Here is a 24845-nt window from a genome sequence, read left to right as displayed (position 1 = left end):
ACCCTTAATACTATTTATACATTAACAGGTGCTCCCAGACCCAAGTTGGCATCGCCCAGGGTCAATAAGGATGTGGCAAATGAGTCAGAACAATTTTTGGAGAGTCTGGTATCTGACTTAAGGTAATCTGATCTGCATATGCTATATGTCACAGTTAGCAAGAGTCCTCTGAATATCTTTGGGATTCATTGAGGCTAGTTTTTTCGCCTCAGCAGTCTGGCATACCTTGCTCCCTGTCTTTATTCTGGGAGGCAGCTGCAAAGCCTAAGAGGATCATTTCATATTTTATGGTGATTCAGTAACCCTAACCCCCAGACTGTATTGAATTATTTCACAAGCGTCAGCGGGAAAGCCTGGTTTAGCATTTATTGCAGTTCCCATTTTAATTAAAATTTATCATGCGCTCCCAATATAGTTGAAGCCGCTTTCTATTAATTTGGTCAGACAAATGACTATTAAGAGTAAATAATTTATAGATAGAAGTGCTTGTAGTGCAAAACCTAAAATCATGTATTAAATTGATATAATGAATGGATCAGCAAAGTTTGTATTATGTGCTAAAGGACCAGCAATATTGAAAGACAAACAGACACTCAATACATATAACACATGAAAATATGTTTATCGCGCTTTCTGTGAATAAGTGGAATGTTATGAATACCTACCGCAACGGCAGTGACGGGGAACATTTTCATAACACTCCACATTCACAGAAAGCGCTATAAACATATTTTCATGTGTTATATGTATTGAGTGTCTGTTTGTCTTTCAATATTGCTGGTCGGTCCTTTAGCACATAATACAAACTTTGCTGATCCATTCATTATATCAATTTAATTACATGATTTTAGGTTTTGGACTACAAGTGCTTCTATCTATATAGTTCCCATTTTAAATCCATCAGTCAAAGATGCAGATCATCGGCAGTTTTAGCAAACCACAGGTCAGTAAAAATACACTCTAGTCCCTCTACTAAGCTTATGGTTATTTGAGTTCTAAGTAAGAGCCTTTTACAGGTGTATAAACAGATTGGGTTGTTTTTTTTTAATATGCACAATATAAAATACATGCATTAGCTAAAGCAAGTAAATAATTTATATTTATCTTTTGTTTTACAACAGACAGCAACAAGTAGCAGGTTGTTTCAGTGTTTTGCTATGAAACCCTTTGCTGTGATTAAAATATAAGAGGCCAGCTAGAATTTGCTTAGAACCTGAAGGGGAGAGAAGAATGACACAATAGAAATATCCACATGTCTTTAGACAATGTATATATAGTCCGGCACTCCACACAACAAGCCACTACTGTCAACGGTGCCTCCACAGAAAAATCAAATAGTCAATATGAAGGTGTGGCACTCGTCAAAAGAAAATCACTCCACGCAGTTAGTTATCATCAACATTTCAGTGCTTTATTCGCACTATCTTCAGGATAACTAAATGCGTGGAGTGATTTTCTTTTGACGAGTGCCACACCTTCATATTGAAGGTATATATATATATATATATCTTGTAGAGCCTGGCACTCTGGATAAATAATGCAGCGTTCTGGGTGCCTTCCTAAATGATCATGCAAAAAATCAAAGGTCCTAGAAAGGAACAGGCTGCACTCCAAATCCAAATATAAACAAAATGTATTCAAAACATTAAGGTGAGAAAGACATCATTCATCGACGTTTCAAAGTCTGCAGACTTTTTCTTCAGGATGTATCACTAAGACATCAGCAACAAACGTTTGGCTATAGGTTTCTTAATGATGATCAAGGATAACATTGATGTCCTACTTTCCAAACAAAGTGTATGAGTGCTTCTTGAACTTGGAGGAAAAGGCCTGTAAAAATGTAGCTATTTGGGAATATTGTTAATTTTCCTGTCCATTCAAAAGATGATCCGGGCTCCCTAGGAGGCTAGATTATCCTGCAAATTGCAAATAAATTGTGGAAAGTTTTTCCTGAAATAGCAGCTTGTAGCGTCATGTCAGAAAAACCCTCAAGTATTTTGGGTTGCCACCTTAAGTTGTCATTTTGATTTAAAGGTTTCAGTGTCCCGAGAGGCGACAAGAAGCATGCCCTCTGACATACAGTAATAAACTTTATACCTTCCTTTATTGCTGTACCATTGCATAACTCTAAAAAAAAACATGGCAGTGCCCTGTCTCTACAAAGTTTGTTCATTCATCATGAATTTACTGTTAGAATAATTTGCTCACATTCTGTTCTTTTGGTTTAGATATCCATTTTTCAGAGACCCTCCACTTTGTTCCATTTACCATCTGATACATCTGTTCCTATTGTCATGGTGGGACCAGGAACTGGAATTGCACCATTTATAGGTTTTTTACAACACAGGTAAGTGGTAAAGTGAAACTATCCTTTAAATTATGCTTTATTATTATTTGCTTTATGCATGCATTTCTTTTTCTCATTTATAGTATTTAATCTGTTTTCCATAACCAGCAGGTTTCATTATTGCTACTATTCACAGTGATGGACAACCTGAAAAACTAATGGGTCTTAAACTTTGGCAAGGGTCACACATTACTCTCATTTCATTATTGAAAAAACAGCCCCAAAATGACCACAGCACCTCCACATCATGCCATAATCTCTTACTCCAAAATTACTACTCAGACTTCCCTCTTACTACTCCCCCACCCCCCCCCTCTCTCCCCAGTGACGCTCAGACCTCTCTTAATTCTCCTCACTAAGGTCATATGGTGCAGTGTATACAGCACCCCCTCACACATCCGATGTGCTGCACAACCTCCATGAATTGTGTACAATGTTTGAGAACACTATATATGTGTGTGTGTGTGTGTGTGTGTGTGTATATATATATATAATATATATATATTCAGGAAAAAAGCTGCACTCACTTCAACAGTATTCATAAGGTGGGATTGTTTTTTTGGATGAGATCTCTCTGAGTGAGGCAGAGTGTATAAAAGTAAGTCTCACTGACTACGAAGTCGAAAAAGTTTTGTTCAGTCAAATAGAGTTTGAACAACTGCCCTCACAGACGTTATTAGATCTTTTTCACAAATTAAATAGTCTTAAAAAAATGTGAGAGAGATCTAATATTGCATGGGCAGTTTTTTATCAGAATACTACAGGAAGAAAAGAATCCCACGTGGGTTCAGGATTAACAATACACCCACCAATGGTCGCAGAAATCCAGGTTTCTGTGTGAAATGGTGTGGTGTATTGAATAAGTGTTCTTTAGATTTGATTGTTTTGGTTATTGAGGAGGTTGGGGTTGGAATTGTAGAAGGCCATATTCAGTTAGCGGCGAAAACGTCCATTTTCGCCAAAAAGGCAAAATTTTCGCCAAAAGACGGGCGAAAACTGCAACAGGCAAAAAAAAAATAGAGAAAAGTTTTCTCCATCCCAGACCAGGCGGAAAAAAATGCTAAATACCTATTTTTGGCTAAAAATGTGGTGATTTAATTTAGAACCCTTGGCCAAAACCCCATATACCAAATTCTGGTAATAGGTTCTTTAATAACATTAGCTCGGAAGAACGTATAGCAGTGAAAGATTACACGACCATTGTCATCAGAAATGCGGACAAGGGCAGTGTAGTGGTTTTGCAGAATTTCAGTGACTATGATAAAGAGATTCGAGATCAAGTATCTGATAAACCACCTACTGTAAAATGGATTTTAATCCATTAGTTAGAATCAAGAAGGAAGTAGATGCATTGATTGATATGGCACTATCACACACCTGGATTGATGATGAAGTGGCTTCTTTTCTTAGGGTAGATTTCACTGTTTGCCCAATTATCTACACACTCCCAAAAGTGCATAAATCGCTAATAGCCCCACCTGGCAGGCCGATTATTTCTATTTACAGCCGACTGTACAATACGTTGATTATTTCCTTCAGCCCTTTGTTAAAACTGGCCATTTTCTGACTGATTTAAGGACTTTGATTGATTTACCCACTGAATGTGTGTTGGGCACACTTGATGTGAGGTCGTTATACACGGTAATTCCCCACAAGATTGAAGCTGTGAGGGAAGCATTGACACAGAGCCCATATATTGGGCTTCCAATTGAATTTATATTGTCATTACTCAGATGTGTACTTGAATCAAATCACTTTATGTACTAGGGTGAATTCTCTTTACAAGTAGTGGGAACCACTATGGGGTCACAAGCTTAGCGCCTGCTAACCTCTTCATTGATAAATTTGAGCACACGTATATTATGAGTACATTTGGAGAACAAATAATTTACTATAAACGGTTTATAGATTACATATTTGTCCTTTGAAGAGGCAGCACTGAGTCTTGTTTGGAAATGGTACAAGTTTTGAATATGCTGGATAGCCCTATTCGGTTTACTTGTTTTTGTGACAACAATGAAATCCATTTTTTAGATGTCACTATCTTGAAAGGTCTAAATGGATTGGAATATACACTCTCTAGAAAAGAGACTGATAGAAACACTCTACTATGGGCTACAAACCATCATCCAACCTCACTAAAATCTAACCTACCAATTTCCCAGTTTATTAGAGTATTACGGTCTAGCTCTGACCCCAGGCGTGCAGAATTACAATTATGAGGATCCTGTGACCTGTTTGCAGAGCGAGGATATGCCATGCACACAATTTGAGAGATGCTTCACGAAGGCCAGAAAGATTTTCCTACGGGATCAGCCGACCCGTCGGGAGGTTGACACTAATACTGTGATTTTGAGTGCAAGATGTGATACTAACCTTCGATTATCACAGAAGGCTATTAGGAAGCATTGGCCCATTATTTCCACAGATTTTGCCTTTAAGAAGATGGTGAAAAAACCTCCTCTGAGAAGTGTGAGGAGAGGGCTTAACCTTAAAGATGTCCTACTACGACCAAATATGCGGCCCATGAGACAACCTGACAAACAATGGCTACGTCAGTATAATGGTTGTTTCAAGTGCTTGGGCTGCACTACGTGCCTAGCACTCATTACAGGTAAATTATTTTGCCATCCACATAATGGGAATAAGATCTTTCTCCAACAGCATTTGACGTGTTTGTTAGACCACATGGTTTATTACCTAGTGTGCCCATATGGCTTGTTCTAAGTGGGTAAAACTATCCGGACTTTCAGAGAACGGATGTTGCAGCATCGTTCATCTATCAGATTAGCTTATGTTACTGGGAGTTCCGATAAACCAGTGGCGCAACATTTTGTGAAAAAGAGACACCAAGTTTCTGCACTTCGTTCTATGATTATAGATTGGATTGCACCAGCTCCTAGAGGCGGTGATAGAGGCTGTGCTCTATTAAAAAGAGAAGCTAGGTGGATCCATCAATTGGATACGATAGTGCCAAGGGGACTGAATGAGGTTAACCCTCTTAATATGTTTGTTTAGTCATTCCAAAAAAAATCTTTTTATGGTAAATACTCAGTGACTTGAGCCCTCCAATAGAATACAGCACAGTGATATACATATATTTTTTTTTCTATACCTGTGGACCGAATAATTTATATAATGTATTATGTTTAATTTATGTATGTATATTCATGTATTTATTTTATGTTAGGCTATGGTTATAATCACCTTATTTGGTGTAATTTTTAAATTAATATTTTGTTGCCATGGATACCCATTGATAGCTGTATACACTCCTTGTAGTATATAATTTACACATCGTTTTACAGATGATAATATACTTAACAAACTCCCCATGAGGGCTAATGTGTTATGAACACACTAGGAAATGTAGTAATGTGAGGTTTTATTAGTTTTGTAGCCTTGTTCCATCAAGCTGTATGGTTGTGCGTTCCAAAGTGTGGAACGCAAGCCGTGTAACCATAGTAAGGTATTGAGTTACGCGAGGTGTGATGTGACTTCCGGTTTCGCAGTGTCACGTCACTTCCGGTATCAGAGTTGACAGTTATACACATGGAGAGCAACATGGCGCTGTCAGTTCATGAACAGTGTTATGTATATGAGTATTTGGCTATAAGATGGGCTGTCTAAAGAAGGGGATTGGCTAGCTATGTATTGACTGTAATTTTTTTGTCTCTGGGTAATATCAGTATAGTTTCCGCGATTGGCACCACCCTGTGGTGCGTGTCTGGCTTCGGATGCTGGTATTTATGGCAGCACTAGAGAGGTGGATGTTTATGGATCTTTTGCTTTTGGCACCTGGTGGTCTTGATAAAGGTCCTATAGAGGACCGAAACGTCGACTTGAATAATGATGTGAGCGATTAAATAACCCTTTTCTATGGTATGCAAGTCTGTATGTGTGTGTGTATGCATGTATGTATGTATGTATGTGTATATATGTGTATATATATATATATATATATATATAATAATGTCCAGCACACTCCTTTCACCTTGTTTGCAGGTGCTGCGGTCTTGATAAATAACGATAAAGGCACAGAAGTGCTGCAACGTTTTGGGCTTTATTTGCCTGTCGTCAGGGTACAAATCGCCAAGTGTACAGACATTTCTTACTTTGAATACCCACTGTCCCCTCTCCAGCCACCGGGTCCCGTCGGTCACCTCCCACGCTGCATGCTGGACTACTGGGAAATCCTAGCACCGCCCCCATGCCTGCTGTCGTGATGGTAACCAAGGTAACCCCGGCGCCTGCTGACAAAACCATAACAAAAAGAAAAAATCACCATTTGAAACATACATATAATGATATGAAAGTTAATTTAAAAGGCTTAGGCTAACGTACAGCAGAACATGCACACGATGGTATTTGCAAATGTAAAAAATGAATGAAAATACGCTGTATGTAATCTAGTCCAAAGAATTATCAGTAACATCCTATCAAGGACAGTGTTCCAGAATATTCAGATATCGATGGTTTAAAGAAAGACACTTACATTTAATTGATAACTCAAACCCTTAGGTTTTTAGAATATGAATCCTCTTTGCCTCCAGCTGTAATAGTTTCTTATGCCAATCACCACGCCTACCATCATCAGGGACTTCATCTATTATCATGTGTCTAAAGTTAGACATATTGTGTTTACATTCTGCATAATGTCAGGCAATGGGTTGGTCCGACCCTTTTCCATTGATGGCTGATCTTATGGCCGATCTGTGGAGAGCCATATGCTCTTTAAATGAGCATATGGTTTAGCCAACATCGCAATGACCACAAGGACATTTGACTAGGTACACTACGTACGAGCTCATGCAGGTTAGTCTGTGTCTTATCTAATATCTGCGTCCAGAGTGTGGGTGATAAAAATATTTACTCACTATCATGTGACTGCATGTGGTGCAACCTATACATTTGTAGCAGCCATTATTTTGTCTGTATCATTTCTGAGCCTCTTACTACTTCCGTGACAACTGAGTGTACCAACCACTCTTTTAAATTTCTGCCTCTTATAACATGATCTGATCTTGGTTCGCTTTAGGCTGGTAAGGTCTTGATCATTCTGTATAACATGCCAAAGATCCATGCTGTAACTCTGTATTTCACTGTGTGCAGTGTTGTACGTATGTACCCAATTCCACATGTCCTGTGTTATCTTAGGTTTAGTGCCTTTCAGAGCCTCCGATCTCTGGATCCTATCCACCTTCATCCGGGCTTGTTTGAGTGATCTTTCAGAGTATCCCTCTGCTCCTGAATTTTCCCATCATGAGGTCAAGATCTTTATTCAGGGTATCCGGGTCACTAATTATTCTCTTCATCCTTAAAAGTTGGGAAAATGGTAAACCATCAATAGTTGATTGAGGGTGGAAACTATCCGCCCGGAGAAGGGTATTCCTGTTTGTTGTATTGTGAAAAAGGCCTGTGCAGACACTCTACTTGGGCAATGAGTAGAGTAGTGGTACCCTAGGGTGTTCTATTGTTAAGAAATTATAGGTCTATCTGTCCCCATCCAAACCATTCTGTCTCTTCCTCATCCACTCCTCTCTTATCCCATCTGTGCAGTTCTAACTTCTTCTCAGACCTCAGTTGCATAGACTGCATGTGTGTATTCCAATGAGCACACAATTCTGTGAATTAACAGCTCCAGCATTTTATGAGTGACAGCAATTTCACTATGTGAGATTGTTGAATCTACAGTTAAACACAGGGTGTGTTGTCACACCATATCTGTATTACGCAAGGAACATGTCCATTAAGGCGTTAGCCTTAATGATCGGAATTTCATTGCTGTTTATAGTTTGAGTGGAACAAATTCAGTAGGTTTTATGAAATTTAAGATCATGTCTTAGAAGCCTTACTGGGACATGTTAAACTGTACGGTTTTTGGTCTGTGGAATTTCATTGCTTTTTTATAATTTATTCGCATCAGGGTTTTGAGGAGCAAACCGGGCCACCTGCAGGGCAGAAGGACAACAAATAGGTACACTAGCACGGGTGGAGGAGCGGACAGCACACAGGAGGTGTTTTGGGGGTGAAGAGGGAGTGACGGCTGCGGGGGGAGCTGCAGGTGTGTGGGGAAGTGGCAGCAGCGGGGATGCAGTGCAGTGGCAGCAACAGGACAACAGAAGCATCAGCGGGCGACAGAGGGACTCACTGGTGCTGGGCATGCACATAAGAAAATCAAATCAATAAGACACAGATGCATGGGCGTATCAAGTGAGATCCATCCATACAATCTGTTGAAAAATGAATGTGTAAAATATTAAAAAAAAAAGTGCCCCCACAGCACAACCAGCATCGGGCTTTGGAGCCCCAGTGCTGGTTGGGCTAAATACAGAGGACAAACGACGTAGGGGTCCCCTGTATTAAGCACAACCAGCACCAGGCTGTTCAGAGCCAGTCCTGGTTGCCAAAATTCAGGGTACAAACGACGCAGGGGGTCCCCTCGAAAAAAAACAGAATTCTCCCATAGAGAACTCCCGAGGGGGGCCATGGTGTTTAAGGGGCTACAACTCAAAAGCTGTTGGAGGTACCAAGCTGAAATTTGGCATTGGTGGGTAGAACGGTCGCTTGGTGCTGCATGCCAAATTTCATGGCACAAACATAAAAGAATTAGGATTTGGGAGTAATCTGAAGTTCCAACTGTCAGTTTTTTCTGACACCCAATTAGGACCACTTTTCTGCTGTTCTCTATGGGGGAATTTTGGGAAGGCATAACTCAGGGTAGGGGGCGATTTTAGACTTTGGGTTTGTTTTATTAGGTAGTTATTGTTCCAGGGTAGGTGCTTATAGGGTTTAGGTAATTGAGAAGGTTACAGTTTTTAAACTATTACCTCACGAATCCGCCATTATAGAGATAGAAAGTTTCAACTTCAGTAGGAGCCTCCAGCAGGTGTGCTCACTGTGGTTTTACTTGGGTGCACATAGATGGCTGGCCAGTGCAGGCGATAGCAGTGTGGGCTCGAGGGAAGGAAGCAGCTGTTAGCTATGGCAGGGACCAGGGGGAGGGGAGGGGGGTAGCGTTCGTTAGCTGCAGCCGGGACCTGTGGACGGTAGCGAGTGTTAGCGGTGGTGGTGCGGGCTGCAGGGCCCACGGGAGGTAGCGGCAGACAGATGCAGGCTCGGATCTGAAAGATCCGTGATACCTGCATCTATTTATAAATAAACAAAAACAAGCAGGGACGGGATCAGTGAGACCAGCCTATGCTTCTGTGTTGAAAAAAAAAGAAAACCTGTGTTAAAAAAGAAAAAAAAGTGGTGTGGGCTCCCCCCATACCCAAAAAATAAATAAAGCCTCCTGGGCTTGACGAGCGGTCAGGGTTGTTACCTTGGCTGGGGGGCCCAGTGAAAAGGCTCCCCTGGCTGTGGCATCAGCCCACCGCTAGAAAAAGTCGAGTGCTGGTTCTGGAAAATCCAGGGGAACCCTACTAATTTTTTCCCCTGTATTTCCAGAACCAGGAGGACCAGCTCAGAGCCCAGTGCTGATTTCGATGAATACGGGGGACCCCTACGTTGTTTGTCCCCCATATTTTGGCAACCAGGTCTGGTTCTGCTTAGCCTGGTGCTGGTTGTGCTTAATATGGGGGACCCCTACGCGGTTTTTTTTTCTTTTTTTTTACACACAGCTGCAGGCTTCACGAGCCTGTATCTGTTGCTGACGCCGGCTACTTCCCCTGGGTCCTACTGCCCACTGTTCGCCCCGCCTAGGCCGCTGACGGCCGCCACCGCCGCCTGCTTTCTCCCCCGGGTCTCGGTCGCAGCTAACGCCCGCTACCTCCCCCCGGGTCCCGGCCACAGCAAACGCTGGCTTCCTTGCCCCCGCTACCGCCCGCAGAGGACAGCCTTCTTGGTGCACCCAAGTGAAGCAACAGTGAGTACACGTGCTGAAGGCTCCCACTTAGACTGCGCAAGGAATTGAAACTTCCTATCTCTATAATGGCGGATTCATTAGGTAATAGTTTAAAAACTGTCACTTTCTCAATTACCTGAAACCCTAAAGGTCCTACCCAGAAACAATAGCTAATAAAACAAACCCCAAGTCTAAATTCGCCCCCTACCCTGAGTTATGCCTTCCCAAAAATCCCCCATAGAGAACAGCAGAAAAGTGGTCCTAACTGAGTGTGTGAGAAAAAACTGAAAGTTGGAACTTTAGATTACTCCCAAATCCTAATTTTTCTATGGTGTGGCATGCAGCACTGAGTGACAGTTCTACCTGGCCATGCCAAATTTCAGCCCCTAAAACATCCTGCGCCCCCCCCCCCCCTCCCTCCGGAACTCTCTTTGGAGGGCCTTAATATAAGGGCTCGACAGTGCGTATATATGTGTGTATGTGTAATATATATATATATTTATATATTAATATATATATATATGTGTGTGTGTGTATATATATATATATATGTATTATATAATATTAAATCACAGGTTATAAAGTCACATTTTTATTTGATTACTTTACATCATCACCTTGTTGGAAAGTATTTATTTCATGATTTTTCTTGCTTGGTAATCCTTATCTCCTGCATAGTTTTGTGCTTCAATCAACACTAGGGGGTATATTTACTAAAGTGCAGGTTTTTAGAAGTGGAGATGTTGCCTATAGCAACCAATCACATTGTAGTTAAATTAATCTAGCTCCTTCTGGAAGACAATAGCTAGAATCTGGTTGCTATGGGCAACATCTCCACTTCTAAAATTCTGCACTTTAGTAAATATACTAATTACCGCAGTCATATACCACATTATTTGGATTTAAGACTAGTGACATAAAACTGAGTTTCTTATGTTAATGTAGTACTGCTTAAAATTGGCTGGACTAAAAGTACAGTAGTGAAGAAGTTTCCGCTTTTACTGCACAGAATGTATAAATTGTGGCCTTTCTTGTCAGTGTACCTGTACAAGATGATTGCATCCCCCCAGGCCAATAGCAGTTATGTTCACACTGTATTTACCAGCATTCCCTATAATAATTGATTTTCATTGGTCTTTTCATGGCAACTATTGCTACAGTAAGCATAAATCAGTGCAGGAGGGATAGTTTTCTTGAAAGAAAATATTTTCTATCTTCTGCTGGTAGCACAATTCATTTGCATTTCTGTGTATATAGCATACTTGCCGACAATCCGTTCCCTCCTTCCGGGAGGGAGCTGATTGTCGGCTAACAGCAGGGGGCGTGCCCAGCCATTGACAGCACATTGGGGGCGGAGCCGGGGGTAGGGCCGCGTCATCGTGGCCCCGCCCCTCTTCACAGTGCCGTTAGGAGACGGGGCCACGATGACACGATTCAGCGCGAATCGCATCACCGCCCCCCCCGCTGCAGGGGTGTTTAGTTTATTCTGGGTGGAGGTCGGGAGAGTTGCTAGTTGCTGGGAGGCTTGCCTGCCTTTCCAGGGAGCCGGGAGCGGCACCCGAAAATCGGGAGGCTCCCAGCCAAATTGGGAGGGTAGGCAATCCTGGTATATAGTTAGATGTGAAGCTTTTGTTGTACAGTGGTTGGACAATGAATTAGGAAATATTTCGTTTCTTTGGATAAAATATTGACACCCTTGGCTTTAATAACAGGTGTTACTCAGTGTGGCATGCTCTCAATGTGTTTCTTAAGCGGGGTACACACTGGCAGATATAGTGGCCGAACAATTGATCGGCCAATATATTGTGTGCCCGTCAGCCATTGTGTACCACCGATATGACTGTGAACGACGTTGTTCAGACATATTGCGTCGCCTGTGCTGCACAGCCGATGGCAGATATATCTGTCCATCATGCTGCGTGTAAAGGCGATCAGCCAACCGCCCATACACTTGCAGCAGAGGCCTCGAGGGGGGACTTAAGCCAGGTGACCGATGATAGTTGTTCAGTGCAGATATATCCTTAAGGTGTGTATATAGATTTAGTTAACTCTTTGATTCTATCCTAACGATGCCAAACCTAATTCAGTTGTTAAATCAGCTTTTGCTTATTTGTGCAGACTAGTTTACTGATTGAATATTTCATCTCCTTCCAAATGTTTTCTTTTGGATTCATATTGGGACTATTTCCAGGCTGATCCAAAACAGGAGTGCCCTTTTTACATAGGTACTCTAATATCACCTTTGCCATATGGCATGGCGCCCCATCTTGCAAGAATACTCCATAATTTCCCGGATAAGACAACTGTTAACACACTCAATGTACTGCCTTTAACAATCTACAATCTCCCTGGGCCTTGTACTGAAATAACACTTCACTCCATAACTTTCTTTGGATGATTCACAGTTTGCTTGACGCACTCAGGAAGTAGCTCCTCACCTGGTCTTCGTCAAGCATACTGGTTGCGTTCATACATAGTCTCTACAGTACTCTTGTCAGAAAAGCACACCTATAATTGGCAAGTACAGTAAGAGTTAGGATTAATAACTGATCTGCGATGTGAACCGGCCTCTTTTGCCTAAAACTGATAGATATCAGAGCATCATTTTAATGTTGTTTATACATTTTTTATTATGTATATCATACGGAATGGGTATGATATCCCGACACTTGTGATGCCGGCTGTCACTATACAGACAGCGGCATCCCAATGGGGACAATCCCGAACGGTAAGTAGTTTTCCCCTGTCCTATTTACCCCCTAACCCTTGTTGCATGTACCCTGATACTAACCCTCCCCACCCCGCATCCTAACCCTCCCGGTAAGTGCCTAACCCTAACCTCCCCCCGGTGGTCCCTGAACCTAACGCCTCCTGTTTGGACCCTAACCTCCCCCCTCTAGCAGCCTAAGCCTCCCCCCTGGGGTGCCTAATCCTAACCCTCGCCCCCCCCCCTCTCCGTCCCGCGGCTAACACCTACCCGGCCCCACTATACTTAAGTTAGGGATGCCGGTTGTCGGGATTCCAACGTCTGCATCTCCAGCCCTGTCAGGGTTCTGTGGCGGGTCTTCCGCAGTTGATTGGGATTCCGGCGCTGGATTCCTGGCAAATGGCATCCCAGGTGTCGGCATATTAACCGCATCCCCATCTCACTCCATTAATTCTGATTGGGAATAACACAAGAGCCAATAATATTTCATAATATGAGTTTCTACTTCAGGGTCCATAGGGGGTCCACAGGGTTGACCTGGGGGTATAGCTGGATCTGGATCCACGGGCACCACGCAGTTAAAGCTTTCACTGCTCCCAGGATGCACTTGGGTCCGTCCTCCTCTATACCCCGCCCCCGAGCCATAGGCACCTCAGTTTTAGTTGGTGCCCGGCCGGAGTCGGGTCACCCTGTCGCAGTGGGGCTGCAGGAGCAGCCCCTAAGCTTTATTTTAAAAGAGAATTTTTTTTATATTTTTCTACTTTTTTACACTATTAGAGCAGCAGCATCAGACTGTCCTTTAGGACGTCCACGCTGCCGCTCCTTCTCCCCGCTGGCGCCGCGACGCCAGTTCAGCTCTGGGGATCGCGGCGGGACCCCAGAGCCTGTACTAGCCGGGCTCTGGGGACTCCCTTGACTGCTGCCGGACGCGACTGGGATCAGGTAAGCCGCAGGTCGCCGCGTGCGCCGGCCCGCGGATACTTTATATGCAGTCTGAAGCCTCCGGTCTCTGGGGACAGACGGGAGGCGCTAGCGGCGGCGGCGGGCTCCCCCTCTATAGAGGAATACCCCGCGTGTCCGCTAGACCACCGGGGTAACAGGCTGGTAGCGGGACCGGCAACCCGGGGGTTAATTGCTAGCCAGGGGAGGCAGCCTTCCCTGTCTAGCGGCTCCTCCCCTCAGCTCAGCGCGCCTTTTAACTAGGAGTCTGGCATCGCTGAGCTGCTCTTATCTCTCGGCCACTCCTCCTCTGAGGTCTCCGGCGGCCATCTTCACTGGCAGGCATCGCAGACTCCCAGGCGGTATCAAGTGGACCGGTCCCCCTGTGTACCTCTCTCCTGCTAAAGGACAGTGTACACAGCACTATAGCCCTCCCAGACACTGAATCTGGGCGGTTGATTGTAGTGAAAGGTGCAGTGAGTACTAACTTTTCTGCATTTTATGTGACTATTGCTAGTGCTGCCTGTCTGTGACTTATTCTCCTTACTGTCAGCTTATAACTATCCCTTTCCTTCTCCTACGGCCTGCAGGTGTGTGGGGCAAGGGCGTTTTTCTGATACCCTCACTTATATAAATCACGTATTTGTGGGGTTAGTCACATACTGTTGTGTGCTACACAGTAACATATCTGGGCTGTTGTGTCGCATACCGGTGAGTGCGCAGGTGTTAAAACCGTAGTTCCTCTGGTGATACGTATTTCTTGTGTATTTACGGTATCATGTCTGATGAGGAGACTGAGCGCTCTGTGGCTCCTGTGCTATTTCCCTGCAGACGCTGTGCTGCTGGAGTTGATGGGGAGGACTTATCTCAAGATGGTCTGTGCGGGCGGTGCCAGCTGGTACCGGGCCCCTCCAACCCCCCTGTGTCACAGGACCCTCCTTGGGCGATGTTTTCACAGGTGCTGGCGTCTATTGCGGACCGGTTATCGGTCCCATCAGAGGTTCCTTCTAGGGCGTTGCCTCAGCCCACCATCCCCCATTCCCCGGGTATTCCGCAAATATTGCGGTCTCCCCCCGGGGCCCAGACTGTGGGTCCGTACTCAGGACTGCCTGTGTATGTACAGTCTCCCCCTGTGACGCGTCAGTCTGTAGTGCCTTTGCAGAGTTTTGCTTCGACGGCTCCTCCGCCTTGGGTGGATGTTCTCTCCAGCTCCGTACAGAGTCTGGCGGCTTCATCCTCGGCGTTTCAGTCAATGTTGCAAAGTGATGTGCCACCAAGGGCGTCTAAACGTCCGGTTGTGAGTTCACTAGCTGCGCAGTTGTCGGACTCGGAAGTGTCCTCAGATGATGGAGAAATCCATGAGGACTCTGATTCTGATGCCATGGGGCAGGAGGTGGAAGCTAAGTCCTCCATTAATGTTCCAGCCTTAGGGCGGTGCGGGCTATCCTACATGTTGAGGATGATGCGCCGGCTCCTAGGTCGAAGTTTCCTAATTTTAAAAAGGCCAAGGTGACTTCAACTGTGTATCCCCTGTCTGATCAGTTAACGGATCATATGGCGGTGGCCTGGCAATTACCCAGTAAGAGGTTCCATCCACAGAAGAGGTTGGCGGCGAACTATCCTTTTCCTGAAGCTCATTGCAGGAAATGGGAGACTCCGCCGTCGGTGGATTCCCACGTTATCCGCTTGATCAAAAGCGCGACGCTGCCATTGCCGTCTATCTCCTCTTTGAAGGATCCCACGGACAGGAAGGTGGAGACTTGTTTAAAGTCCATTTATTCTCTTTCCAGGGCGGTGGCTCGCCCGTCCATGGCTATCTCCTGGGTGGCTAAAGCCATTGAGGCATGGGCCAATGCCTTGGAGGATACCTTTCCTGATGAGGCTCCGGATATCCAGAGAGCGTTAGTGGGACAGATTCGGGATGCAGCTTCCTATATCAGGGAAGCGTCTTTGGATGCCAGCCTGCTCACTTCTAGGGTGTCGGCTGCAGCGGTGTCTGCTCGGCGCTCCCTGTGGCTGAGGTCCTGGAGGGCTGATGCAGATTCAAAAAAGGGTCTGGAGGCCTTGCCTTTTAATGGTGACTTACTATTTGGTCCGGATTTGGACAAGATAGTGGATACTTTGGCTAAGTCCAAGTCGGCTTTCCTCCCTTCGGCCTCTGCACCGGCTAAAGTGAGGAGCTCTGCCTTTCGGTCCTTTCGGGTTCAGGGTATGGCCAAGGGCCAGTCCTTCCTGAGACATTCGGCGACCAAGGCCGCACCCAAGCCCAAGAAGCAGGCATGGAGTGCTCGGCGCCCTTCTTCCAAGCAGGAGGATAAGCCTGCTGCCTGATGGGACAGGCCTCTCTCTGGGGGACCCCAGAGTGGGAGGCCGACTTCTCCAATTCGCCCAGTGTTGGCACAATACCACCATGGATGCCTGGGTTCGAGAAGTAGTCTCTCAGGGGTACGCCCTGTCTTTTCGGTTCAGGCCGCCCCACCAGTTTTTCTGCACGAGTCCTTCTCTGGACAAGACCAAAGCTGGCCAGATTCAGGTAGCTATAGAATCCTTGCTACAAGCAGGGGTCATTGTTCCCGTTCCGCAGTCTCAGCGCGGGACGGGGTACTATTCTACTCTGGTGCCGAAACCCAATGGTTCTCATCACCCTATCCTGAATTTGAAGTCTCTGAACAGATACCTCAGAGTTCCCAGGTTCAGGATGGAAACGTTACGTTCCATCATTCTGGCGATGGAACCCGGGGATTATATGGTCTCCCTCGATATCCAGGACGCCTATCTCCATGTGCCCATAGCATCGGCACATCAGCGGTATCTGAGGTTTGCTATCCTGAACCATCACCAATTTCGGGCGTTGCCTTTCGGCCTTTCCACGGCTCCGAGGGTGTTCACCAAGGTGATGGCAGTTATGGCTGCCCACCTTCGGGGTCAGAGTATACGACTGTTGCCGTACCTGGACGATCTTCTGCTGCTGGCAAGCTCCCCGGAGGTGCTTCTTCGACATCTCCACCTGACCATTGTTTGTCTTCAGGCGCACGGGTGGTTGATAAATTGGAGGAAGTCCTCTCTGGTCCCATCTCAACGGATGGTCCATCTGGGAGCACTTCTGGATTCTTGTCAACAAAGGATTTTCCTGACTCCAGAAAAGGTGTCCTCCCTACAACTGAGGATACACAGTTGCCTGAGCAGTGGCAGGGTGTCGGTCCATTCGGCAATGAGAGTCCTGGGGTCCATGGTGTCGGCATTCGACATGGTGGAATTTGCCCAGTTCCATTCCAGGCCCCTGCAGGGGCAGATTCTATCGGAATGGAACGGGTTACCTCACCGGATCCAATCCCAGATGCTGGTGTTGTCCCCGGAAGTGCGCCGGTCTCTGGCGTGGTGGCTTCAGTCAGCTCATCTCATCCAGGGCCGCCCCTTTTGGATCCCGGACTGGGTTCTCCTCACGACAGATGCCAGTCTCCGGGGCTGGGGGGCAGTGTTAGGCTCGTTGTCTCTTCAGGGCCGTTGGTCGTCGGAGGAAGCCATCCTTCCCATAAACGTTCTAGAGCTGCGGGCAGTGTACCGTGCTCTACTGTCATCAGGCACCGTTCTTCACGGAAGAGCCTTTCAGGTGCAATCGGACAACGCCACCACAGTGGCGTACATAAATCACCAGGGAGGGACTCGCAGTCGAGCTGCGATGTCGGAGGTGTCTCAGATCTTGGCTTGGGCGGAGTGCCACATTCCGGCGATCTCGGCAGTCTTCATCCCGGGAGTCCTCAATTGGGAGGCGGACTTCCTCAGCCGTCACGACGTGCATCCCGGGGAATGGTCGCTTCACCCAGAGGTGTTTAAACTTCTCGTGGACAAATGGGGACTGCCGGAGCTGGACCTGATGGCCTCCCGTCACAACTGCAAGTTGCCCGTGTACGGCTCAAGGACAAGAGATGCAGGTGCAAGCCTAGTGGATGCGCTGTCTGTGAAATGGACGTTTCACCTAGCGTACCTGTTCCCTCCGATCTCCCTGCTGCCTCGGGTGCTCAGAAAAATCAAACAGGACGGGGGCACGTTTCTTCTGGTGGCTCCAGCGTGGCCCAGACGTCCTTGGTACTCCGATCTCAGGAGCTTGTCCGTAGACGCCCCGTTCCTTCTGCCTCAGTGTCGGGACCTGCTGTCTCAGGGGCCCTGCCTTCACCCGGATCTGGGTCGGCTGTCTTTGACGGCGTGGCTCTTGAGACAGCCGTCTTAAGGTCCCCGGGGTTTTTCTACCTCTGTCATCGGTACCATGCTGAGGGCGCGTAGGCCTGCTTCGGCACGGATTTATCACAGGGTGTGGCACACTTACTTTCAGTGGTGTTAGTCCAGAAACTTTGATCCTCAGGTGTTAAGGGTTTCTAGGATTTTGGCATTTCTACAGTCCGGTCTTGATCTGGGCTTACGTCTTGCTTCCCTGAAGGTTCATGTGTCGGCTCTGTTTGGTTCCAACAACGGATCGCTACCTTGCCTGATGTTCACACCTTTTTCCAAGGTGTGCTCCGGATTCAACCTCCCTTTGTGCCTCCTGTGGCTCCATGGGACTTGGCTGTGGTTCTTCGGGTCCTGCAGGGACCTCCTTTTGAACCTCTTGAGTCTATTGACCTCAAGTGGTTAACACTAAAAACGGTGTTTCTCCTGGCAATTGCTTCGGCCAGGAGGGTATCTGAGTTGGGGGCGCTTTCCTGTAGTCCCCCTTTCTTAATTTTTCACCAGGACAGAGCAGTGCTTCGCACTCGTCCTGAGTTTTTGCCTAAAGTTGTCTCTAAGTTCCACATTAATCAGGAACTGGTGGTGCCAGCTTTTCAGTCACCTGATCTTTCAGCTGGTGAGGCTTCATTGGACGTTGTCCGTGCTCTACGAATTTATGTTGATCGGACTGCTTCGGTTAAAAAGTCCGATTCCTTCTTTGTCCTCTTTGGTTTTCATAAGAGGGGTTGGCCTGCCAACAAACAAACGTTAGCCCGTTGGCTTTGTTCTGTTATTAGGGAGGCTTATATACAGGAACGTTTACCTGTTCCGGCCTCTGTTAAGGCTCATTCCACTCGGTCTGTGGGTCCTTCTTGGGCTGCTAGACGTGGTGCCTCCGCTGTTCAGCTGTGCAAGGCAGCCACTTGGTCTTCCATTCAGACATTTTTGAGGTTTTATGCGTTTGACACCTTTGCCTCTCAGGATGCTTCCTTCGGGCGCAGGATTGTCCTTTCTGCTCAGGAGCGTCCCCGCCCTTAGTTGAACTGCTTTGGGACATCCCCAAGGTCAACCATGTGGACCCCCTATGGACCCTGAAGTAGAAAACAAGAGATATGGTAAGAACTTACCTTTGTTATCTCTGTTTCTACGAAGTCCATAGGGTCCACAGGGCGCCCGCCCTGACGCACCTGGCTTCAAATGGGCTGTGTGGCTGGTCACCGGTTTTCTGTCTCCCATTTCTGTGAGTATGGTTTCTTGTGTGTTCCAGTCTTCCTTCTCTCTGTTTAGTCTCCTCCTCCGGCCTTGGCTGCTTACCAACTGAGGTGCCTGTGGCTCGGGGGCGGGGTATAGAGGAGGACGGACCCAAGTGCATCCTGGGAGCAGTGAAAGCTTTAACTGCGTGGTGCCCGTGGATGCAGATCCAGCTATACCCCAAGGTCAAACCTGTGGATCCTATGGACTTCGTAGAAACATAGATAACAAAGGTAAGTTCTTACCATATCTCTTGTTTTCTTACCTTGGCCCAGTCATTTTCAGTTTTATGTTTTGTTGGCCCATGCTAGGTGTTTTTTCCTATTTGCTGGTGTCCGCTTCAGTTTCTTGACTGGTCGACAAGCTCTAAACCCAAACTCTGCAAGTTGCCTCCAAACAGTTTTATTGAAGTGTTAGCTCTTGCTTTCTTCCACATCATCATCATCATCATCATCACACATTTGGTTGCCAATTTTTGGTTCTCCGTTGCAATTTTCTTGAGCAATCTGTCCTGTATGGGTGTAATTTTATGACTTGCTTTTGCAGTTCGAATGCTTTATTGGAGTTACTGGTTCTCCGAACTTCAAATTCCTCTTAATTTATCCTACACTCTGAGGTAGAATTCTATATATTCACTATTTTTGAGGTACGAACTTTAAAAATACACAAAAAGTTGAAAAATTCCTAATTCATTGCCCAACCACTGTAGTCATATGGAGAATCAGGACCTCCATCAGGGGCTTATAGGGGTTATTGCTATAATCTGCACATAACGTGCATTCTTTCAAAACTGTGCCTGCCCTAATTCTCCCACTATCTTTGCATGCACATGTGACTGACAACAAAAGAACAGAGGTGGTCCTTTCGGATACGGATAGTATAGTGGCTACATAGCGAAAACAAGTATTTTTAGTACTTTTTGTTTCCATTGAGACCGTTTCCAGGTTATAAAAGCGTATGTCCAAAACTTATTTGGGCAGCAGTGCTGTAATGGTAAAATTAAAAAAATATTGACTGTCCTGTCCATAACTAAAATCATTGTTGTGGCAGACACACAAGGTCTATTCAGCATAACTGGTGACATTGCTGATTCCTCCTCCATAGTAACCAATTACATCTCGTACAAAATGTTTTACTCAGTTTTTTGAATACCGTTATTTGAGCTGATGTAATTTGAGAAAAGTGTTTTGTTTTTTTGTTTTGTTTCATTAGATCAGCCCTGGTTGTTGTAGGTAAATTCAGGAACGAATCATTTGGTACGGTTGAAATTTTTTTTTTGTAGTGAATTATATTGAACTAGACATATGATACGCATGTTTATTTTTGGATGATACATATTCTCCCCTGATTACTTGCTGATCTTTCTCTAAGGTTGGTTATTTTATATTATTTTGTGTTTGCATTTGGCCTTTCATAAGATTATACATGTAAATAATGTAATTTAGCAGGCACTGCTTGTTTTGTAAATATTGGGAGTTCCCAACCTTCCTTTATCATCCATCTGGGGATGCCTTACATCTGGGTTATATATAAAGTGGTTGGTGGAGTCGGACAGTAGATAATTAAAAACTGGCTTCCACCCCCTATATAACCCCTCCCCTTCCACCCTAAGCTCAGTCTTTTTAGTGCCTTTAGAGTAAGGCACTAGCTAAATAGGTCCTAGCTTTTAGTTAGGTTTTATTTCTTTATTTTAATGTTTTGGATTTGGGTGCTTAGTTCCTGGAGAAGGGCGACAAGCACAAAACAGAGTTGGAGTTATATAGTTTAGAAGATTTGTGTGACCCTGTATCCCACTCTAAAGACAGCCCCTGAGTCACCAAACTACCATGTCTCTGGGTCTATTCCAGACACACATCTGAGGGGGCTGCATGCAAAAAGGTAAGATCTATTACAAAGTATTAAAAATCTTGTTGCCAAGATCCTGCTTCCCGGCACACTGCTTTTGAGCAGATTGGCCCGTGCTTGTAATTACTCACAGTTACTGTAGAGCCAGCTTGTCTAACACCTCCATGGGCTGTTCAGCACAACACTGCTTCAATCCTCAGTTACAGAAGCAGCAACATGCTGCTTTTAAAGGAGAGAGGGGCTTTGCTGGTTCCAAGACACCGCTGCATGTGCTGGCGCACAGCGGTGATGTCATCAGGAGGGGCCACAAGTAGTTTCCAGGCTGGAGACTAAGATAGGTGGCCGGAATCAGTAGAGCACCATGGCACAAAGAGCACCTGGAGGGTGACGTCATTGAGAGTGCCGGAGGCTATTTGACAGTAGCGAGTAGTTGCCGCTGCGAGTGTAGTTGGGCAGCAGTGACGTCATCAGGCTGCGGACGCCGGAGGCTATGATTACAGGTGTCCTGAATTGCGGCTGGCCACGCCTCCAATCCCCCAGGTATTTAGTTTGATTTAAATACAGGCTGCTGCAAAGCCACAGCAGCTGAGGTCTGCTGGAAGTCACAGCAGGCTCTGGGGGATGGAAGCCTGATAAGCTAAGCAGTTAACTGGGATTTTTTCTATTGTGTATTTAACTTGGTGTTATGGATGTATATTGTGTTAGAAGCACTGGTAAAGTGGTCAATGGCAGGTACATTTATCCTAGATTGTCGGCCTGTGTGTTCTAAAAACCCAGGAGAAGTCTGTTTTGTAAGCAGACCAGAGTATCGGCTTTTGGAAAAGCCGGTTTGGGTCCTGGGGGTGTGGATGTGAGGGGAGGGAGGGCTCCATCCACAGGCCACTCCAGGTTTTGGGCCTTTCAGCCTGGTAACAGGCTCATTAGGGCTTGCAGCTGGAAGTGGCTGATATAAGCATGGTTTGTTTGTGGCTGAGTGTCTCACCCCTGGGAGAGCAGGCAGACTAGCCTGTTCAGAGACACTTGGTGATAATCCTTGTAAGCACGTGTTTTGTTGATCGTGAGGGAAATAGGCCCTACCATTCTTATAGAGAGGGAATCTGCTGTGTAGCTAGTGTCCAGCCTGGCATGAACTTATGTTTATGTTTATATTCATTTGGCACAATAAAGACTGGCGCCGACCAGTTTGTACGAGAACCCCTGACTGGTATCCTGTTTCTACGGCTGCTGTGTGTGTAAAGTGGGAGTCCATCTACCCCAGGAGAGGGACCCCTATCCCGACTGTGTCACATTTGGTTGAGAATGCGGGCAATCACACACTGAAATTGCAGCAAGGAAAAATTTTCATTTAAAATTTAAAGGGACAGACACCAATTCGTCAGTGTGGCTATAAAGTTGTGTTCTTTGAAGTCCATAGAGGTGGTATCCACAGATGCTTAGGGAAGCCAGATTCTGCTTCCAACCTACACCCCAGAACAAAATGGAGGACATTGTTATAGCCTTGTTCCAAGCTACCAGGGCTCAGCAGGAAATGAACAAAATTCAGCAAGAAGCCACCAGGGCTCAGCAGGAATAGACCCAGGTGCAACTATTGGCCATCATCGAGGAAACCCACCAGGCCATAGCGGAAAACAGCCAGGCCATAAAAGAGGTGGTACAACAGCTTGTAGTCCGGTCTGGAGATGCTTCTCCTGCTCTGCTAACTAACACTCACCATACGAGCCAGTCACTTTCTGCAAAAGATGACCTAGAGTGATGATGTGGAGGTGTACCTTACGGCCTTTGAAAGAACCGCCAAAAGAGAGAAGTGGCCTAAAGAGCAGTGGGCAAGTCTTGTGCACCCTTCCTGTCTAGAGAACCACAAAAGGCCTACTATGATTTATGCCTGGATGATGCCAAGGACTATGCAAAGTTAAAACGGGAGATCCTAACCTGCTTGGGAGTCACATCATTTGTTCGGGCCCAACGAGTCCACCGCTGGGAGTTAGAAATGGAAAAACCTTCACGCTCACAGATGCATGACCTCGTCCATCTAACCACAAAATGGCTGCAGCCCGAGACGCTGACAGGACCACAGATTGTGGAAAGTCGTGATGGACCGGTATCTGCGATCGCTACTGCGCCTCTGCACAAGTGGGTGAGCCATGCAGACCCGAAGTCAGACCAGCTAGTCGAACTGGTGGAGAGGTACGTGACGGCTGAGGAGCTGATGAGTGTGCCTCACTGAGCCCCGATGGCGCATCCGCGATCTCCCATTGACACTGGTAAGACTGTTCCAGGGGAGAAGGGTGCTGGGCGGTGGAAGGTGCTCAAGACTGGAGGTGTGGAACCTGGAGACGGGCCAGCCAGGCCAGGAAGGTTCCTACCCCGTTTAAGACTAGCTATTAATGTAATTCAATGTTTCCGATGTGGTGGTTTCGGCCATATTGCAGCTAATTGTTCGCTTACCTCTGAACCTATGCAATGTGATACTGCTCATGTCAACCGCAGGATGTCTTTCTTTGCACAACCAGCCTGTACTGCTGACCGGCAGGTTGAGACAGATAAGCACATGTGTATACTCACTGTAGAAGGCAACCGAGTAGATGCTCTGTTAGATTCTGGTAGCTTGGTTACATTTATGAAAGCTGAACTGGTGAACCCCTTGAAGCGTAAGGGGAAAACTGTTGGTGTGACCTGCATACATGGGGATGCCAGTATTATGTTACTGCAGAAGTGGACATAGAAACACCATGTGGTTCAGCGATAGTCTCTGTGGGTTTGGTACAGGGCTTAATGCAATATTGGGGAGAGACTTTTCTCACTTCTGGAAGATGTGGGAAAGCCGGTTTTGCACAGAGGTAAATCACCCTGACTTGTTTGAGAGGGTTACTGACGTAGTAGCAGAGTCAGAGATGTTCCCTTTTTTTAGTATGATCGGCGAACTAGAGAATGCAGAGCGTGATGGTGGCTCGCCAAGTGGTATGCCTCCCACTGAGGTGGGGAGGGTTTTTGATCCCATGGCCCGTCTGCCTGATCTTGAGGTCAGGAGAGATGTCTTTGCCATGGAGCAGTTGAATGACCCTACTCTGATAAAAGCCAGGGAGAATGTCAAGGTAATTAATGGTAAACCCATAGACCCCGATAGTCCTTTGTCATATCCTCACATGGCAGTATGTCAGGATTTGTTGTACCAGGTGACTAAGAAGGGGGAAGATATTGTCGAACAATTAATAGTTCCCAAAGCATACAGAAGAACAGTGTTAGATCTGGCCCATGGTCCTATAACGGCAGGCCACCTAGGGGTAGAGAAAACTACCGAGCAAATTGTGCAGAGGTTTTTTTGGCCCGGGGTCCATAAAGAGGTATCTGACTATTGTGCATCCTGCCCTGAATGTCAGTATCATGCTCCAAGGCCACATTTCAAAAGTCCCCTGGTACCGTTACCCATTATTGAGGTTCCATTTGAAAGAATAGCTATGGATTTGGTTGGGCCATTAATGAAATCTGCCCGGGGCCATCAATATATTCTGGTGATAATGGATTACGCTACCAGGTACCCTGAAGCGATACCGTTACGCAATACGTCAACCAAGACCATTGCTAGAGAATTAGTCCATGTTTTTAGCAGGTTGGGAATACCTAAGGAGATCCTGACCGACCAAGGTACCCCATTTATGTCAAAAATCATGAAGGAGTTATGCCACCTGTTTAAAATTGACCAATTAAGA

The 24845-nt window shown here is 45.9% G+C and overlaps 1 protein-coding gene across 11 annotated transcripts in view; it reads left to right on the top strand.

Annotated features, from left to right (window-relative positions):
- Positions 1 to 24845, top strand: part of MTRR (5-methyltetrahydrofolate-homocysteine methyltransferase reductase) — a 151735-nt gene that overhangs the window by 95454 nt on the left and 31436 nt on the right. For 9 of the 11 annotated variants that reach the window (XM_088442368.1, XM_088442360.1, XM_088442361.1 and 6 more), the window contains one exon: positions 2229 to 2347. In XM_088442368.1, the coding sequence (XP_088298494.1) occupies positions 2229 to 2347 (119 nt within the window). Of the gene's footprint in view, positions 1 to 28; positions 476 to 2228; positions 2348 to 6352; positions 6585 to 24845 lie in introns of those variants that run through there. The other 2 variants (XR_015868742.1, XM_088442367.1) reach the window with 2 other exon arrangements.

Source organism: Taudactylus pleione, unplaced genomic scaffold (genome assembly GCF_031769625.1).
Source record: "Taudactylus pleione unplaced genomic scaffold, aTauple2 ptg000309l, whole genome shotgun sequence".
Classification (NCBI taxonomy): Eukaryota; Metazoa; Chordata; class Amphibia; order Anura; family Myobatrachidae; genus Taudactylus; species Taudactylus pleione.
The sequence above is the reverse complement of the archived record's forward strand: the minus strand, read 5'-3'. Positions and strand labels throughout refer to the sequence as shown.